The sequence below is a fragment of the Gordionus sp. m RMFG-2023 genome, chromosome 2 (assembly GCF_954871325.1).
Source record: "Gordionus sp. m RMFG-2023 chromosome 2, tfGorSpeb1-WG-v2, whole genome shotgun sequence".
Classification (NCBI taxonomy): domain Eukaryota; kingdom Metazoa; phylum Nematomorpha; class Gordioida; order Chordodea; family Parachordodidae; genus Gordionus; species Gordionus sp. m RMFG-2023.
Window position 1 is genome coordinate 44,904,723 of NC_088776.1, and position 20,120 is coordinate 44,924,842.

Below are 20,120 nucleotides of genomic sequence, written 5' to 3' on the forward strand. Positions count from 1 at the left end.
AAGTATAATCCCAAGCAAGGGATGCACCTTGATTCCAAGGGATTCGGTTTATTCCATCGGTGCTTGTTTGGTTGTCGGCGCTGAAACCATTGGGTTCCAGTGCAGTGAAGGAAATGTTTGTGGCTCTTAACGTTCTATTGAGTGAATAAATAATAATGCCACAATGAATCTTTTTTTTTATTTTTAATAATAACTAATATTTTGAATATTGGAGAATAGTTTTATGTGAGAGAAGGCCGGTTGAGGTTCATAGGGGGGCAAATCCTCCACAAAGCCAAAAAATGCAGATGCCGGATTATATTTTTCAAAAATATTATTGTTAATATTTATTTATATTTGTTAATATTTATTCTAGCTCATATATATATTTAATTACACTTATTTATCACATTCATTTACTAAGTTATTTTATAAATTAATTTCGATTTCAAGTTTTCCTTGGAATATTTACTAAGTGGCATAATATTTATCTAAATTTCTAGTCAAATAATAATTATCTCTGAAACTCCTTGTCTAACAGGGAGAAAGAAATTGCAAGCTTGTCCAACGAGATCGAGTCTCCGCCATCAAGAAGTAACAGCTTTTATGGAGTTAGAAGAGCCGATTATTAATGCTATTACTGAAATATCATAATGATTTGAAAGAAATATTTCCTCAGAAGCAAGAAAATTATTGGAAAACACTTATTCCAAATTTTTTTTCTCATTAAAATGTATTATTTTATTATACAACTATTTCAGGCGCGTACGCAGGAATTTGGTCTGGGTGGGGGATAATAAAATTTTTTAAGAAATATTATTGTTAATTAAAAATACTAAGCATAAATTTATCAGGATTAATAACTTTTCTAATACACAATTTTAAACTAATGTGAATTAAAAAAATTATATATATGAACCGGTGTAATGTTTTAAAAATACTCCATTTTTTTATATACTCCAATATTTAGTGATATTGACGTTTATGACTGACGTGCATATATTAAATATTACATTTTTAGTGATATTGACGTTTATGACTGACATATAAATATTAAATATAATAAATTTAGTGAATTGGCATTTAAAACTGACGTATGAATAATAAATATTATTTTTTCTATGTCCTATGATATTTAAGGCAATTTTGCCTTATTCTCTTTAGAAATTATTAGATTTAATATTAAGTGTTAAAAATTTATATATTTATTTAAGGTTTAATACGAAAATATCAAAGATTAACATATAAATCTTGCACTATCTATTATCACGTTACTGCTCAAAGTTAGAAACAATTTTCAGAATAATTTTTTAAAATCCTTTATTTAATTTGTAAATATAAATATAAAAAAATCAATTAATAATATATGCGATATAAATAATATATGCTATATGCGATATAAATAATATATGCTATATGCGATATAAATAATATATGCTATATGCGATATAAATAATATATGCGATATAAATATTAATTAAAATTAATTATGCGATCAAAATGTTCGCTATGGTTTATTAAATAAATATTTACATTAAATTTTTTAATATTACTTAATTTTTTAATGGGCATATAGTATGCCCATTTATAAATAGTATGTATTAAAATATTTGTCTGGAGCATAGTTGCCATTGCAACTATCTCCACCTCTGTACCATAAACGGCATTTTGAGCCATGCCCGTCCTCTCCAGGTATGCCTCAACGGGTTCTCCCAGAAACCCCTCCATCTGCTCTGCCATGTCTTTACTTTTCATAAAGCGCACACATTCCGATCTCAGGAAGTGATAGTGGCATTCATCCTCGCAAATTTCTTTGCTTATACATCTATAATAATGATTAACAATTTAATTTATTTTAATTATCCATACCTGAAAAGACAATTACCATCGCCAATTATCCTTTCAGTGGAAAAATTTTCACTCATGATGCCATTTTTAAATTTGGGATATCTTTTCTTGATATCCCAATTATAGCGAAGTGAGTGGTATATTTTCCAATTCCTATTTGTAGGAATAAAAAGATTTTTAACATCTTTTTTAGAAACCAATGTCTCTAATATAATTTCATCATCTAAAAAATATGTATAAATCTACTAATTATGCAAATTTATACCGTTCCTATTAAGCTTGTTTACTTCGCCATCTACAATCTTCAAGTTGGAAGGCGGGGCACCTATTAAATTAAAAAATTGATTTTATCAAATCTTAAAAATGTTACCAAAAGGTCGAATGTCATCAGGCTCTAGCATTTTCGATGCTTTTTCTGGTGTCTTAACTCCATCATCTAAAAAAATATGTATATTAGATATTTTTTATTATACCTTTTTTGTTTATACAATTATAATCCTCTCCAACTATCGAATTTAGTATATTCATTATAGATATTTTCAAAAAAGATTTAATATTAAATATATGAAAATATTACCCTTCATATGATTTTCTTCCGCATTAAGCTTTAGATTTTTAATAGCTGGTTCTTGAAAATTTTCATCATCATCTAAAAAAATGAATATTATTAAATAATAAAATCCATTGTATACCTTTTATGGTACTAGAATGAAACTTTTCACTTGACATAGGAACTGTTTAAAGTTATTTAATAAATTTTTAAAAGTATTAACATTTAATATTTGGTCGGGTTTTTACCTGTTTCCCACTAGCACTTATTAGCTCTACATTGCCTAAATATTATAAATATTTTGTTGTTAAAAATCATAATTTATACTTTTGTCAATCCCAACTATTGTAAAAGGACCCAGCCAAGGCCGTGACATTTTTCCACCCTTCCTATCAGCTCGACGGCTGTTCCAGATAAGCACCTTATCATTTATTTTATAGGCAGCATTTTTCCCAGTATGGCGGGTTCTATAATCCCTCTGCTGCTTGAGCTGGGCAAGATTAATATTGCCCATGGCAATATTATGTATGTCCTGCATCTTGCAAACAATACTTTGAAAATAGTTTTCCCTATCTATCTCCTCAACATTGTCAGGATCTATATCATTTTCCTCATCATCCTTAAATATTATAAAATATATAGTATGATTTATAATAGGTTTATTATACCCCATAAACTTGTATTGCTTTTCTACCATACATCAGCTCAAAGGGCGTGAACTTCGAAGATTCATGATCAGATGTGTTATAGGCAAATAATATGCCAGGCAGGGCATTTGTCCAAGTTAATTGATCATCTTCAATACACTTTAGAAGTGCATTTTGGATAGTTCTATTTACCCTTTCAACCATGCCATTTGCTTGAGGGGTGATAAGCACTTGTCACCCTCTGCATGGTCCCCACGAGTTTGTGATAATTAGTGCTAACTTCATTCAGAAACTCCCGTCCTTGATCATTAATTTGAATCTTAAAACTAAAATTAATATTTTATTATCAAATAAATCATACTTTTGCTCTGCCATATGTGCATAGTAACGAATAAAGGAATTTCGATACTGATTTCGCTGTTTTATACTTTAAAGGCATGGCTACAACATACTTACTGAAGTAATCAACAGCTACTGCAATATATTTATAGCCATCCTCACTTTCTGGCAAAGTACACAAATCAACTCCTATTTGTGACCATACCTTTTATAAAATAAAAGATTAATGTTATATATATTCTACTGTGAAAAAAGTTAAGCTTGTTAATGAACTTTAGTATGGTTAAAAATTGGGATTAAGGCTAAGTGAGAAAAATAATATAGGATAAGCTAAAAAAAATGTCATAAATTATAATGTAAAAAGATTCAAAGGATAATTTAATAAATTTACTTACCACTTTATATGGTTGTAGATATACTGAAAAAAAAAATTCTATAAGGATGGCAGGTATAATAAACTAATTTAAAATTTAAATGATACAATATGCGAAAATAACAAATTATAAAACAAGTGTCATATATATATAATAGTATCATACCATTAATAAGACTATAAATAAAATATCTAAAAAAAATTATATACAGTTAAAATGATTAAAACTATAAAAAATTTAACAAATCAATGATTTTTATATATTTTACTACCTTTGCTCTAATAGGAATTTATTGTAACTCATTGGTAGTTTTATCAAATCTTGTATTACACCTTTGACAGATGTCACAAGAATTGATAAATTTGACTACATCATCTTTCATATTTGGCCACCAGAAGCTAAAAAATAATATTAATCATATAACTAGAAATATTATTATGATTCATATATTATGGCATTTATTAATACCTTTATTAATAGTCCCTAATAAAACATGAATTTGTTAAATATTGGAAGTATTTGTGTAAATAAAATTTGTTTTTATATTATTTTAAACATAATCTAAATATTTTACCTATCAGCCAATTTTTTGTGAGTCTTGGTGATACCAAAATGGGCAGCAAGTGATGTAGCTTCAATATTGGTATCACAACCACCGTGGACTGTTTTTATAAGCTCCTTTCTTTTTATAGAGTCGATAATTACTTCACCAGTGTGGGAATGGTGAAATAATTTACCATTGAGCATTTTATATCTAGCGGCTTTGACACGGAAATTTTTTTTTCTCCATGGTTGCCAGCTAAATATAGTGGATACTTCTTGGGTAAAATGAAGTTTTTTATTTCTTCAAAATCTTTTATATTTAAAAATATAAAATAAAAAATAAATTTAAAGAAATAATTATTATATATAAAAATAATAAATAAATAATATATTTAAAAATAAGAAATAAATAATATATTTAAAAATAAGAAATAAATAATATAATTAAAAATAAGAAATAAATACTTGTTTCTAAATCTAATGTCATTTGCAAATACAGGAAATACAACTAAAAATTATCTTAAATATAGAAATAAATAATAAATTTTCTTAAAAATATAGAAATAAATAATAAATTATGTGATACGTGATATATTGCGGATACAATAGAGCTACGCTAGGTTTTCCTCAAAAAAACCATCAAACTGGAAAATTAATTTGGGGGAAGAAAATGAGGAGCCCTTCACACGTTTGTGGGCAAGCCGCACGTACTTGTACGCACAACAGTTTGAAAACTGTTATTTAAACGTCTATAAGCTAATAACAAAAGAAGTTGGACAAAACAAAAGCCTATACCCGAGAATTACAAGATAATTTAATTATTTTAAGGGTGGGAGGTGGCTGATTTTAAGCTTAAAATCTACTATAGATATTTTGATTAATATTTTCATATCAATTGCAAAATAACCTGAAAGAGAAAAAGAAATTAAGTATATATTATTTAACTTCTTGTGAATATTTCAATTTGGTTAATATGGTTATAACATAATGTAATGTTAAAATACCTAATTATAAAACAATATATATAGAATAAAAAAAAATTCATAAAAAGATCTTAATAATATTTTAACTCTTTAATAAAAAGTTTTAATGAACAAATCTTAATAATATTTGGAGCCTTTAAAATTCAAAAAATATAAATGTAGTTTGGCAGAGTTATTTAAAACACTTGTGTATCTTTTAATGATGAAATAATGGGTTGCTTGTAAGTTGTAGCAAAAGTATAATGTCAAAAAGGTAACAAGAATATAAACTAATGTAAAATTAATAAAAAAATGGAGAGCTTGGTTTAATTATTAAAAAACAACTAAAAAATAAAATAAGGGGAATAAATTAGGGGAATGACTAAAATACGCGTCCCCGAAAACTACGCGTCCCCAGTCAAAACGACTTATTTCTATTATTATTAATAGGAAATCTTATTAAGCTTTATAAGATAAGTTAGAAAATGTTTTTTTTAATTTAAAAAAAATACGGTAACTATATAAAATTTACAAAAATTTATTTTTTTAAAAAATAAACTACGCGTCCCCGGTCAAAATACAGTTTTTTTTAAAAAATCAAAACGGATTCATATTTAGCTTATTAAAAGAATACAGAATATGTAAATATTATATTTTAAACTATTTTATAACTTAGTGATTTTTTCAAAAAACACTTTTTTTTAACTTATCTTATAAAGCTTAATAAGATTTCCTATTGATAATAATAGAAATAAGTCGTTTTGACTGGGTACGCGTAGTTTTCGGGGACGCGTATTTTAGTCATTCCCTAAATTAGTAAAATGGTATCAGGGAGATAATATATTATTCTTAATAAGCATCTTGGTAAAAGGGGAATTGAGGGTGAAAGTAACAAGGGAATAGATAAATCAAGGCTTAAAGGTATTAAGCCCAACCAAAAATGACTAATTAAACAAACAGATATGTAATACATTTTTGAGTTATATGTTAAAGTTTAAGGTCCAGTAGAGAGTTTAAGTTTAAGGGATGCAGACAAAAACTAGTCACAAACTTAATTCTAACCAATCAGGATATTGATAATTAATATTAAGATGGGTATTTGCTGTTTGATAATTGAGTTTGAAATGTTTAACCATGAGTCATTATTGTTGATTTGATTCAAATTATGTAGAAAATTATTTGCTGGGGTTGGTAAATTAATATTAGAGATATTATATTTTTTAAGGATTATAGGAGTATATTTGTTTGAGGGTTTGAAGTATGTGTGATATTTATTGTTTCTTTGTTTATAAAAAGTTGATTATTTAAAGTAGCAAAACCAATAAGAGAATTAGTGATTTCATTACATAATTTCATGTTAAGGTCTCCTCCAATGATGATAAAGTGATTTTTATTGATATCTATAAAATATAAAAGATTATATAAAAAATTCCGCCTTTACAAGCCATAAAGCGACAATTTGAGATTGTCCATGACTATCTATTACAAGTAGAATAAACAGTGGCATACCTAGATTGTTTAATTTGTAGGTAGCATCAATGAATATCACCTCAGGATAATATTTAAGATAATGAAGCATGCTAGCATCTTGAAAGTAAATGCCCAACAATTCACTATCATTTTCTAGGATTTCCACCACAGCTCCATTATCTTCCCTGATTGATTTATTACATCAAGTAATATATTATCAGATGGCTTGTTTAATTTGGCTGAAATATTATGAATATCTCTCAGAGTCATCATCTGACCTGAATTAAGAACATATTCTTGTATTTTCACCTTATTAGCTTTAAAAGTGATAGCTTGCTCCACAATTTGTTTTTTTATTGGAGAAAGCCTTCTTTGTTTAGGGAGCATCTCATATAGTTTTTTATCTTGATTATATAAATTATGTTAGTTAAAAATCAAATAAATATGTCTAACCTAGATCATGGTTTTTATGATCTTTTACAAATGTGACAATATCTAAAGAATACACATTTAGTTTATCACACTGAAGAAAGACTGTGAACATAAAAATACATTCCTTGCGAAGACTAGATGAGGATCTTATACCTCTAGACTTGGATTTTTTTTTCAGTCCATATTTACATATATAATAAACTTGATTATATTTATATTGAGCTATAAATGCTTTGCTATAAGGTTCCTTTAATAAGTCTGATTTATTAATAACTATGTTTAAAAAAATTTCTTTTTCATATATAGATATGGCATCGTTTAATTCATGTATAGAATTAAATTTAGCATTAAGATATAATGACATAATTAAAATAAATATATAAAACTATAGTGTAAAATATATTAATATGAACCTGTTTTTAAATCTTTAGCTTCTTGAATCAATGATAAATCTTTAGCTTCTTGAATCAATAATAAATCTTTAGCTTCTTGAATCAATGATAAATCTTTAGCTTTTTTTTATTTTCTAAAATAAAATAAAATTTATAATGTAAAATATATTAATATGAACCTGTTTTTAAATTTTTATTTTCTAAAATAAAATAAAATTTATAATGTAAAATATATTAATATGAACCTGTTTTTAAATCTTTAGCTTCTTGAATCAATGATTAGCTTCTTGAATCAATGATAAATCTTTAGCTTCTTTTATTTTCTAAAATAAAATAAAATTTATAATGTAAAATATATTAATATGAACCTGTATTTTTAAATCTTTAGCTTCTTGAATCAATAATAAATCTTTAGCTTCTTGAATCAATGATAAATTTATAGCTTCTTTTATTTTCTATAATAAAATAAAATTTATAATGTAAAATATATGAATATGAACCTGTATTTATTTTTTAAAATGGAGTTTAAAAAAGGCGCCAACGGGGCAAATATCCTTTGCGACCTAAAAAATTTGACTGGAAATTCAAAAAAATCGCCTCAGCATCATCAGCTCCAGTATAATGTTTCTTGATCGACATGAGCACTTTTTCAAAAAAATATCATTATAAAAATTACATTGATCTAAATATACTCTGATATGTAAATACATTATAATCGAATAATATGATCTGAAAATACTCCACAAATAAGCTTAAAGGAGTATATAAAAAAATGGAGTATTTTTAAAACGTTACACCGGGCCGGGCCCGTAATTTTTTTTAAATATACCCGGGCCGGGCCCGTAATAAAACCCGGGCTGGGCCTGAAAATTTTTTAGAAAAAATATCCGGGCCGAGCTATATATTTTAAAACCAAATATTTGAAATCGCCATTATTAGCTATAAAAATCAAAAATAAATATAATTTATTTTAAAAAAATTCGGGCCAGGCCTGAAAATTTTATTTTCAAAAAAGTCGGGCTGGGCCTGATTTTTTTTTTAAAAAACCGGCCGAAAAAATTTTTAAAAAAATCCGGGCCGTGCCCTGCAAATAGTACCTCTGCAGGGCTCTGTTATTCTTCTTAAAAAAGAGAATGTTCTCTCATTAGTTTACTAATGGGAAGAGTTGATATAACCATTTTAATACAGTGGAAATATAATCGAAAATGTGTTTGCAATAATGCAAAGCAACCATAGCATTTTTTGGGACTATATCAACCATAGTTAATCTTTTAATCATAGTTATTTAGCTAATAAGGCATCATAAAATAATTTAACAACTTCATGATAAAAATTTTATATTTTTTTTTCTATCACCATCTGAAAAAGGTTAGGAAGACTTTTGTGGGAGTTCTGCAGATTGGTAAGTATTGCATGATGAATTAAAAATCATTTATTTATTTAGGTTTGCAATAAGATTTGATTCTTTTTAAAGATAAAAAACTCCGTTCTGCACTTGCTGTTGAACGTTATAAAAATTATATTTATAAAAATTATATTAATTTTTTAACCAACTCAGTTTAGTTTATTTAGCATAGTACAAAGATTATATTAAGTTTATTTAAAAATTTTGTAAAAAAAATTTCAAGGGATGGACGCTTCGTCACTGATTAAAACCAAGCAAGATAAAGAATTAATATAAATTAGAGCTTGTTTGAAAGGAGATACATAATTAAAAAGTGAAGACAAAGCCTTTAAAAACATAAAGAGTGAATTAAATATAGAATGCAATTGTTTATTGAGAGGATATTGCTTAGTGATACCGAATAAGTTAAGAAAAGATATTTTAGCAGCGGTACATACAGGATATAAAGATATAGAAAGAATGAAGAATAAAGCACGAGAGTACATTTGGTGGCCCAGGATGAATAGTAAAATAAAAGATTTAGCTAAGAGTTGTGAAACATGAAATATGTGTGCTAATGTTCCAGCAAAAAACAGGGAAGATAAATGGCCAGAGACAAATGTTCTATGTGAAAGAATACACGCAGATTTTTTAGAATATGAAAAGATAAAATATTTTATTATGGTAGATGCAGGTTCAAAATGACTAGATTGCCAACAGGTGTCAGGCCTATCAACAAATGTAGCTTTGGATAAGGTAAAAGATTTTGTAAGTAAATATGGATTAATGAAAACTTTACTATGAGATGGTGGTCTAGCGTTCAAAGGCAAACCATTTGACAAGTTTTGTAATAGGAAGATTGAACATTTATTATCGCCACCACATTATCCAAGAAGTAATGGACAAGCTGCGAATGGTAGTCATTGTTAAAAGTTGGTTAAAAAGAGAAAAGTATGGAGAAGAAAAATGGTGATTATTGTTATTAGCATCACTAAGACTAGCAAAAGAAATTCGCCAGCAGAGATCAGGGTTGCCAAGTCAAAATTTTCAAATTGCGGGAGAAATTTGGTATGCGGGAGAAATATAAAATTTGCGGTATAAATATAATTGCTAAAAAAAAATTTTTTGCGAGCGCCTATTATTTTTTATTTAGTTTATATAAATACAAAGTCGGTAACTATTTTTCAAAATAAAATAACATCTTGATTTATTAAAATATATTAATTTATAAAAAAAACCAACGATCTTTTTTAAATATGTAAACAAGATAAAATTTTATAAAAAAAAACGATTTTAATTTTACAATTAAAAATATATTTTATGCGAATGTCCCGCAAAACGACCGCAATTGGAAATATACAGTGTGTGTGACTAACATTATAGGGATAGGCGCTTAATTATCACGTATCACGTTTAAATACATAATAAGGTACTCCAAATAAAGAAATAATACAGATGAAACTACAGTAGCGGCAATTTTAATCACTTATCTTGTAGTACAACATTCACAGAGCTACTTATCATCACAATGTTGGTAGAATCTTTTTCCCATAATATTTAACGACTCTAATATAAATGAAAACTATACTTGTAGGATAAAAATGAGCAAGGCTATCATCAATGTTTTAGGACCTAAATCCAGGAGGTCAATTCTTGACGATTTGAAAAATGGGCATACATATGCAATTCTAACAGATGCATCTAATAAGGGAAATATTAAAATATTTCCCTTGATCCTCCGCTATTTCATCAAAATTATGGTCATTTCAATAAAACTATTAAATTTTTTCCCCTCAAATATCGAAAAATCCAAAGACATAGCTAACCATATAATGGTAAATATAGCAGATTCGGGATTTTCAATAAATTACATGTCAACTTTCTGATCTGCCTGAGTGAATTTGGAAAAAACCAGAGTGCATTTACAGAATTGAGTTAGCACAATGTTGGTTGCGATATGTTCCTAATACCCCTTATCTATAGAATTTTAAAATTATATAAACCTTTAAATATTTCTTAAATAAAGATTATAAAAGCTGCCCTAACATTTTTAAAGTTATTTTCAGTAATGAATGGCAGAGGTATATTTAGGAATGATTTTACATGAAGGAAATCTACTACATGCTGTTAATGTGTAGTTGCAATCAGAAGAATCTTAACAAAGATTCACAAAATTATGCTGCAGATGTGTTCTTCTATACAGTTAAAAATTGACAATAAATTTTATGGCGCCATTGCTAAAACTTAATTATATTTTATTTGAGATTTAAATAATAGAACTAAATGTTTACCGTCGTTATTGAGATATTTATAAAATTCCTGGCATGACATATTATATATTTGTTTAATCATTAGCTCGGCCTCTAATGTTGTTAAAGCAATCCGATTTCTCTCCTTTTTCCAGGCAGTCCTCATCAGGCTAAAAATGCGCTCGGATGAGGCATTAGAATGAGGTAAGGAGAAGACATACTCGCATATTTTTTCCAAGCATGTGGATTTATCGTTATTACGAAAAAATTCTACCCATTTCTCCTCTGCTTTTAGACTATCTAACTTTAAGTATTTTGGCGAATCATAAAAAATAGAGAGAATTACAATCTCCTCAAACAACAAATCAATGTCTTTCGGTATTTTAAATATATTTATTAATTATAAAAACCATTAATTGATGGTTTCTGTTCCAAGGTCATAATATTTATACATTTGTAAATAGAGTTAATAAAATCAAATTTTGATTTTAAATATTCTAAAATTGTCTTAATAAAAATATCTGCTTCATTTAAAAATGTATTAATTAGAGTATTATTTGAACATTATAATATAACATTTTTAGCAATAGCGCCATAAAATATATTATCAATTTTTAACTGTAGAGATGAACAGCGCTGTAGCATGATTTTGTGAATATTTTTTATAAAGAATATTATGATTGCAACTGAATATTAACTGCATGAAGTAGATTTCCTACATGTGAAACGAATCCCAAATATGCTTCTACCATTTCATACTTTAAAAAATTTTTCAAAATTTTAGGACAGCTTTTAAAATCTTTATTTAAGAAGTATTTTTTTTTAAGGGTTTATAAAATTTTAAAATTCTATCGATGGCAGGTATTAATGACAACCACCTAATAGGTATATATCGCAACAACTCACACCATTCCAAGTCAGACCTCACTAACTCTTTTAATTCATTAAATCTTTTAGTTGATGACTAAATTCGTTAAAACATTTCATCATTTCAACATCCACAGATAGTACATTTATTGCAGAATTATGTAGTATATGCAGGGTTGGGCAAATTTTCAGAAAATTGTATTCGGATACAGATACAGATAATAAAATTTTGTATTTAAGATACTAGATACTTTAGAAAAATTTCAATAAGATATAAGATACAAGATACTTTATTTTTTTTAAAAAAGGTATCTAAGATACAAGATTAAAAAACTTTAAATAGTCAAAATCAAAATGTATAAAGCTTTATTTTCTTATCTATAATATAAATTTATAAAAAAATATTTAAAATAAATTGTAGAAAATAACAAATTTATTATAAAAGATAATGCGATATTCCATTTAATAATTATATAATTAGTAAATAATAATAAATCAGCATCATATATCAGAATTATTTTTTAATATTATTAATTTTTCAAATGATTTATCGTTCAATCTTTGACGATTTGGTCTATTAACCATATTAGCAAAGCTAAATAATCTTTCAACGGGTGCTGAGGAGGGTAATATTGTGTTATATTTAATAAATATTTCTTTTATATATTTATAACTATTTAACATATTTATACTCCGCCTGTCATCTTTCATATAATTTAGGACCTCTATTTCAATATCACTTATTGAATTTTTAGAATTGGATGTGGTACTTTTAAGGCAAAGGTAATCATCATCTTCATCGATTGAAGATTTTGTTGAAGTATTAATTTCAATATTATTTTTAAAAACAATTAAAACTTCATGTAATAACAAATCCTGAAGGTATTTTTTTTCTTTTTCACCATCAATCCAACGATTTTTAAAATCGGGATGAGAAATAGTTGCCAAAAATGCACTTTTAAAATTGTTATCAAAATCATATATATTTTATATTTTTAAATCTTTTATATAAATAATTTTCTATGGCAATAGCTAATGGTTTGCAAAATTGTAGATTGGTTTGAATTAAATTTGTAATTTTTGTTTAACGACATTTAAAATTGGAGCTGATTCTTCATAATAGCAGTTGATTTCACTCTGTATTTTGTCAATCGCTATAGCCAATGGGGCCATTATATTGCATTCTTCTAAATATTGAATTTCAATATCTTTTAATTTAGGAAATTCTAATTTTTAACATAATTTAGGAAGTTCGCCTTTAAATTTTAATAAACTATGAAGACTATCATACAAACTATTCCACCTAGTGCAACAAGGTGTAACTAATTGTTTTCCTAAAACTGCTTTGATAAGTTCTGCAGTTTTAGGCCTATTATTTACATTCCATAGCTTAGTACATTTAGCTATTGCAGGATGATGAATTTTAAAAATGTTAGGAGAATCCTTAATAGCTCTCTCGACATCTGTTGTGGTAATTAGACTTATCGTATGGCACAAACAACGAATGTGTGGAGGCAATGTTATTGAGGCTTCTTTAGGCCCTTAAATAAACAAATAAATAATTTTATTTGAATAAAATTTTTCACTAAATTTACAATATCATAATAAATTTTAAAGAAGTATTAAATAATACTTTCAATGATTTGTCATTCTCTACAGCTTCCATAGAATATCCAAACTCCTTGAAAGCTTTCTTAAAGTTAGGGCCGTTATCTGTAACAGTTGCTATAACTTTTTCGTCAATACCAAAGTCACGATGAATTTCTTTATTATGATCATCTTGAAGAACTTCAAAAAATTTGCCATTAAGTATGCTTAGTTTAAATTTATTGTTATAATTTTCGGTTGAAGAATCACCTGAAGACGAAGATAAACATATTATTCTATTTTCTTCTTCCATAATTTTAAAATAGACAGATATAAACAATTCAAATATGGTAGTTCTAATTGTTAGCAAATTGCTATATGACGACCAACGTCATATTTCAAAAATTATCTTAAAATATCTAAATTTTGATTAAATTTTTCATTTAAATCTTAAAACAATATCATTTTAAATTTTAATACTATTTAAATTAACCAATATAATTTTTTTTTAAAGTATCTGTATCTTTTTGAATACAAAGTTGGTTAAGATACAAATACTTTTAAATAATATGTATCTTAGATACTGGATACAAGATACTTTCCAAAATTTTAAAAAAGATACAAGATACAAAAGTATCTTGTATCTTAGATACAAATATCCGCGATACTGCCCAACCCTGAGTATATGGCATATACAGCCAATTGGTATTAATTTATTATTGTGCTGCCTCAATTCAGTAATTTTGGTTTTGCTAAAATTTGCAGAGTCATTATCAGCGCAGAAAGCTGACATGCAAATCATTGATAACCCTGAATCAGCTCTATTTACCATTATGTGGCAAGCTACATCGTTGAATTTTTCACTATCCGAGGGAAAAATTTTAACAGTTTTATTAAATGTTCTTATTCTTGTTGAAATAGCAAAGGATCGAGGGAAATGTTTTAATATTTCCCTTATTAGTTGATTCTGTTAGAATTGCATATGGATGCCCATCTTTCAAATCGTCAAGAATTGACCTCTAGGATTTAGGCACTAAAACACTTGTGATAGCCTTGCTCATTTTTTTCTGCCACAAGTAAGGGTTGCACGTATATTGGAGTCGTTAAATATCATGAGAAAAAGATTCGACCCACATTGTGATGATATAGCTCTGTGAATGTTGAACTACATGATAGATGTATACGATTTCCGCAAATGTAGTTACATCTGTATTATTTATTATTTGAGAATATTTGTATTGCAATCGATGTTGATATACTCCCCTGTACTGACTTATATGAATGAAATAATGTTGATTTATTATTGGATAAAAATAAAACAGGATAGAAAGAAATTTACAAAACATGTTTTTCGAATAAATATTTTAAATTATTTTAAAAATATAAAAATCATCAATTATTGTCTCTCAAAATTATTATTTATACATTAAAAATGTTAAAAAAAATTGCGGGAGAAATTAAAAAATTGCGGTAGATTCTTGCGGGAGATCCAATTGCGGTAGTTATGCGAAAGAGAGATGTCTGCGTGTAAACTAAAAAATTGCGGGAGTCTCCCGCTTATGAGGGGGGGGGGAGACATTTGGGTAGAAAAACAAGAACTGAATTGAATTTTTTTTGAAAGAAAAGGTAAAGCAAAAAGTTATTAATATTGTGAGAAACTTTGGAGGTTTAGTGTGGATACTAACTTTTGATGGTCCAATTAAATGAGGGAAGAGTATAGTAAGAAAGAATATAGGAAGAAAAAAGGTAAAGGTAGAAATTGAAGGACAGCAGGGATATATTCAAGACATATTAATCAATTAGGACCTAGGTGTTTAGGTTAGGAATAACAAAGGGTTTTAAAATTGATGATAAACATAATTGATTTGTTTTTATGTAACAAGTAATAATTATGAGAATCTTAATTTTGAGTGTTGATGATAGACATAATTGATTTGTCTTTTAACAAGTCGGATAAAATTATGAGAATCATAACTGTGTGGGTTTTAAAATTGATGATAAAAATAATTGATTTGTTTTTTTGTAACAAGTTATAATTATGAGAATCATAATTTTAGGTGTTGATGATATACATAATGGATTTTCAAAAATATTGATATAATTATGAGATTCATAGATGGTGAGAATCCAGTAGAGTTACAATAAGAGAAACATCCTGATTCAGGGTTAACAAATATGTTTGGTAAGATTATAGAGGTAAGGAGAAATATATATCTATAGTTTAATTCTGTTATAGATGGCCTCCTATTTAAGGAAATTGAATCATCAAGATAGAAATTAGGGAAATAGTTGGTTCTGTGGAGTCAGAAAATGGTTGAATGCAGCCCGCGAAGAAGCACAGCATAGATATGGAGAGATGTTACAGGAGCCCCCAAAAAAAGACGGCAGCAGATAGACGATGGGGATCAGAGGTGTTAGAAAGCTAGAATGTTGGTAGTGTGGAGGAAAACATGTAATGCAGTTACATAGGCGTAGCCAGGGGGAGGGGCAAGGGGAAAATCCACCTCCCCTTCAGAAATTTATCACTTTTTTGTGAATATCATTTTAAGCTAATAAAAAATATCCCCCTTAAATATATTGCAGTAGCTGTTGATTACTTCAGCAAATATGTTGTAGCCATGTCTTTAAAGAATAAAACAGCTAAATCAGTATCGAAATTCCTTTATTCATTACTAAGCACATATGGCAGGGCAAAAGTATGATTTATTTGATAATAAAATATTAATTGTAGTTTTAAGATTCAAATTAATGATCAAGGACGGGAGTTTGTGAATGTAGTTAGCACTAATTATCACAAACTCGTGGGGACCATGCAGAGGGTGACAAGTGTTTATCACCCTCAAGCAAATGGCATGATTGAAATGGTTAATAGAACAATCCAAAATGCACTTCTAAAGTGTATTAAAGATGATCAATTGGTTTAGACAGATGCCTTGCCTGGCATATTATTTGCCTATAACACATCTAATCATGAATCATCGACACGCCTTTTGAGCTGATGTATGGTAGAAAAGCAATACAAGCTTATGAGGTATAATAAACCAATTATAAATCATATACTATATATTATATACTTAATTATATTTAAGGATGATGATGATTATGATATAGATCCCGACAATTGAGGAGAAAGATAGGGAAAACCATTTTCAAAGGTTTGCAAGATGCAAGACATACATAATGTTGCCATAGGAAATATTAATCTTGCCCAACTCAAGCAGCAGAGTGATTATAGAATCCGCAATTCTGGGGAAAATACTCCCTATAAGATAAATGATAAGGTGCTTATCTGAAACAGCCGTCGAGCTGATAGGGGGGAAAAATGACACGGCCTTGGCTGGGCCTTTTTACAATATTTGGGATTGGCAAAAGTATAAATTATTATTTTTAACAACAAAATATTCATAATATTTAGGCAACGTAGAGCTAATGAGTGCCTGTGGGAAACAGATAAAAACCTGAGCAAATATTTGTAACATAAACATTATGTTACAAGAAAAGGTATAGTTTAAAAATAAATTAATTTTATATTTGTATATTTATCAAGATGACACAATTAAAGCTGGACAGAAAAAAGGTTAAAACTTTTAAAAATTTATTAAATAACTTTTAAACAGTTCTAAGGTTACCAAGTGAAAAGTTTCATTCTTCTACCATAGAAGGTATACAGTTGATTTAATTATTAAATAATACTCCTTTTTTATATGATGAAGAAAATTTTCAAGAATCAGCAATGAAAGCTTAATTCGGAAGAAAATCATATACATCGCGAATCTTATTCACATCATATATATATTCACAGGTGCGTAACCAATGGGGCGGGAAGGAGGAAATCCCCCCCCCCCCCATCGCAAATTTGACTATTTTCATAAATATAATTTTAAGCTAATAAAAATTTTACCCCCCCCCCCCCCCAATCAAAATTTTACAAATATTTGATTATCAATTTTCAACATATTATTCAAAAATAAAAATAAAATGGAGAGATTGAAATCAAACGATAATTTATTTTATTATTATATATATTTCTTTTATTAAATTCAAAATGAGTAGTGAGTTAGAATCAATAATTATTTTAAATAATATTTTAATTATTAATATATATCTATAATTTTTTAAATATTTTTTATTTTTACTTCCATTTCGTAGAACAGAAGAAATAGAAATACAAAAGTTAAATAAGGCTAAGCATGAAAAAAGTAATGTGTCGTCAGAAGCGATATCATTATTGAATTCAATTGATCAATCAGAGTTTATCATTGCTGCTAGTTGCATCAATAAATTATTTTTAGCTCACTAATTTGTAGAAATTTACAAGAACCAAATTTAGATTTGGTTCAGGTTATTGATTTGGCGGAAAATATACAGAGATGAAAATAAATATTAACTCAACTGAAGAATGTTATAAAATATCCATTTTCATCCCATTCTTAGATACTTTTTTATCGCAAATAAAAGTACGATTTTTAGATAAAAAACAAGTCTTTAACAATCTTCAAGTTTTATTACCTAAAGATCCTTCTTCGTTTTCTAATGCCACTATTGGTAAAATTTAATATTTAGCAAAATTTTATTCCTATGAGATTGATACTGAAATAAATTTAATCACTGAATTCTAATTGTTGTATAAATATTTACTGCGTTTAGCTATTTTACATGAGCATGCTATTGATGCGCTCAATCGGCATAAAGAAACCTTTGCTCAATTTCCTAATATTTAGAAGTTGTTTTATATTCTTGCATGTTTGCCTATTACAACATGTACGAATGAAAGGACTTTTTCCAACTTGAGATGGTTGAAAACATATTTACGAAGTATTGAATCTCGGCTAAATGGGTTAACTCTGTTAAATATCCACAGAGATTTGGTTCCAATGACAAACGAAATTCTTGATGAATTGGCAACATTCCCACGAAAATTAAAAATCATTATAATTATAGAAAATATTTTGTATAATATTGTATTTGATAAGAAGTTAAAAAAAACTTGTTAATTTAATTATTTTTCAATCATTATTCTATACACACTACTATAAGTATTTTCAATAAAAAATTATATTCTACTTATATTGTGTGAGAATTTAAGCTGAGGCTAGTTTTTAAAGCAAATTTTACAAAAAAAATGACATTACACTTTATTTCAACATTTAAAAAAACTTTATTAAATATAATATACCTAACTTGAAATAATAAAAAATAGGCTTGTAATATCCATAAGCACGAATTAGTAAATAATAGTTAAAAATAGAAATATAGTTATTATTAAATTATGAATAATTTAATAGAATAGCTAAAAAATGAGACCCGGCCGAAGCCAGGCAAAAGGGGTTTGGGGGCGAAGCCCCAAAAATGTAAGGAGTAAAATATGTCAGTCTAAAATGTCAATATCATTAAATAAGTGAGTAATTTTTATAAGGAGTAAAACATGTCAGTCAAAAATATCAATATCATTAAATAAGCGAGTAATTTTTATAAGGACTAAAACATCAGTCAAAAATGTCAATATCATTAAATTTATTAAATTTAATTTTTACAAGTCAGTCAAAAATGTCAATATCATTAAATTTATTATATTTAATTTTTATAAGTCAGTCAAAAATGTCAATATCACTAAATTTATTATATTTAATTTTTACAAGTCAGTCAAAAATGTCAATATCACAAAAAAATATAGTATTAAATTTATGCACGTCAATCGTAGATCAATATCACTAAATAAATGAGGAATTTTTATACGGAGTAAAAATAGTACATTGCACCTGCAAAATATTTGAAGCGATGAATACAAATTTTTTAAATGATAAAATCATCTACAAATATTATGGGTTAGTTCATTTAATCTTACATTTTTATATAAAATAAAAGGATATTTAAAGAAATTTTGTTAGAAAAAATTTAAAAAATAGATGAAAGAATTCTAATTCAAATTTAATTATATATATTTTAATAAATTATCATTAAAATATAACATGAAATAGAAAAAAACATTGTAAAAATATGTAAAAAAAATTATATAAAAATCACAATAGTGATTCTAGTAGCAAAATATCTATATCTATGGTAGTGGTTCTAAAATGGGTTGTGATTTCACGTTCTAACACTAGGCCAAAAGTTTAGTAAAATTTTTAAGAGCCGGGTCATGGCAAATTTAAAAAATGATTGCCTTTTTTTTTATTTGATGATAGAAATATGTTAATATGCTAAAATATGGTTATAAAAATCATTTTTTTAATTGTGAAATATTAATGTGTGGCAAATCAGATTAGCGAGTACACTTTGGCGTTTTGGCATAATATATAATACATATAGTAAAAAAAACAATAGTTTTAAGAAAGATAACCTTAATTCTATCTAGCAGGAGAATTAATATCGAAATCATTTATAAAGTCTAAATTTTTTCAACATTTAAAGCCTGTATATGAATTTTACGTTGTGAAAATAATGTTATCAAAAACCGACCCTGGTAGTAAAAAAAACAATAGTTTTTAGAAAGATAA

General features: G+C 27.0%; 2 protein-coding genes and 2 long non-coding RNA genes across 4 annotated transcripts; 1 reads left to right on the forward strand and 3 right to left on the reverse strand.

Annotated features, from left to right (window-relative positions):
• Window positions 1-1,452: 1,452 nt before the first annotated feature.
• LOC135924373 (OTU domain-containing protein 3-like) lies at window positions 1,453-2,597 on the reverse strand. The gene is made up of 6 exons (XM_065459429.1): window positions 2,520-2,597; window positions 2,405-2,476; window positions 2,198-2,263; window positions 2,093-2,152; window positions 1,849-2,050; window positions 1,453-1,804 (listed from the first exon to the last, which is right to left on the reverse strand). The coding sequence occupies exons 1-6, from the start codon at window positions 2,554-2,556 to the stop codon at window positions 1,453-1,455; spliced, it is 789 nt and encodes a 262-aa protein (XP_065315501.1). The 5' UTR covers window positions 2,557-2,597.
• Window positions 2,596-3,086, reverse strand: LOC135924374 (uncharacterized). The gene is made up of 3 exons (XM_065459430.1): window positions 3,046-3,086; window positions 2,705-2,996; window positions 2,596-2,660 (listed from the first exon to the last, which is right to left on the reverse strand). Exons 1-3 carry the CDS (start codon window positions 3,076-3,078, stop codon window positions 2,596-2,598), a joined length of 390 nt encoding a protein of 129 aa, XP_065315502.1. The 5' UTR covers window positions 3,079-3,086.
• A 40-nt stretch (window positions 3,087-3,126) lies between these two features.
• On the reverse strand, window positions 3,127-7,657 carry LOC135924622 (uncharacterized). The gene is made up of 5 exons (XR_010571344.1): window positions 7,558-7,657; window positions 4,312-4,590; window positions 4,009-4,135; window positions 3,386-3,568; window positions 3,127-3,343 (listed from the first exon to the last, which is right to left on the reverse strand). It is a non-coding gene; the product is annotated as an uncharacterized LOC135924622 (long non-coding RNA).
• An 8,883-nt stretch (window positions 7,658-16,540) lies between these two features.
• LOC135925208 (uncharacterized) lies at window positions 16,541-17,270 on the forward strand. Its single transcript, XR_010571581.1, has 5 exons — window positions 16,541-16,654; window positions 16,713-16,994; window positions 17,039-17,124; window positions 17,171-17,200; window positions 17,241-17,270. It is a non-coding gene; the product is annotated as an uncharacterized LOC135925208 (long non-coding RNA).
• The last annotated feature ends 2,850 nt before the right edge of the window (window positions 17,271-20,120 follow it).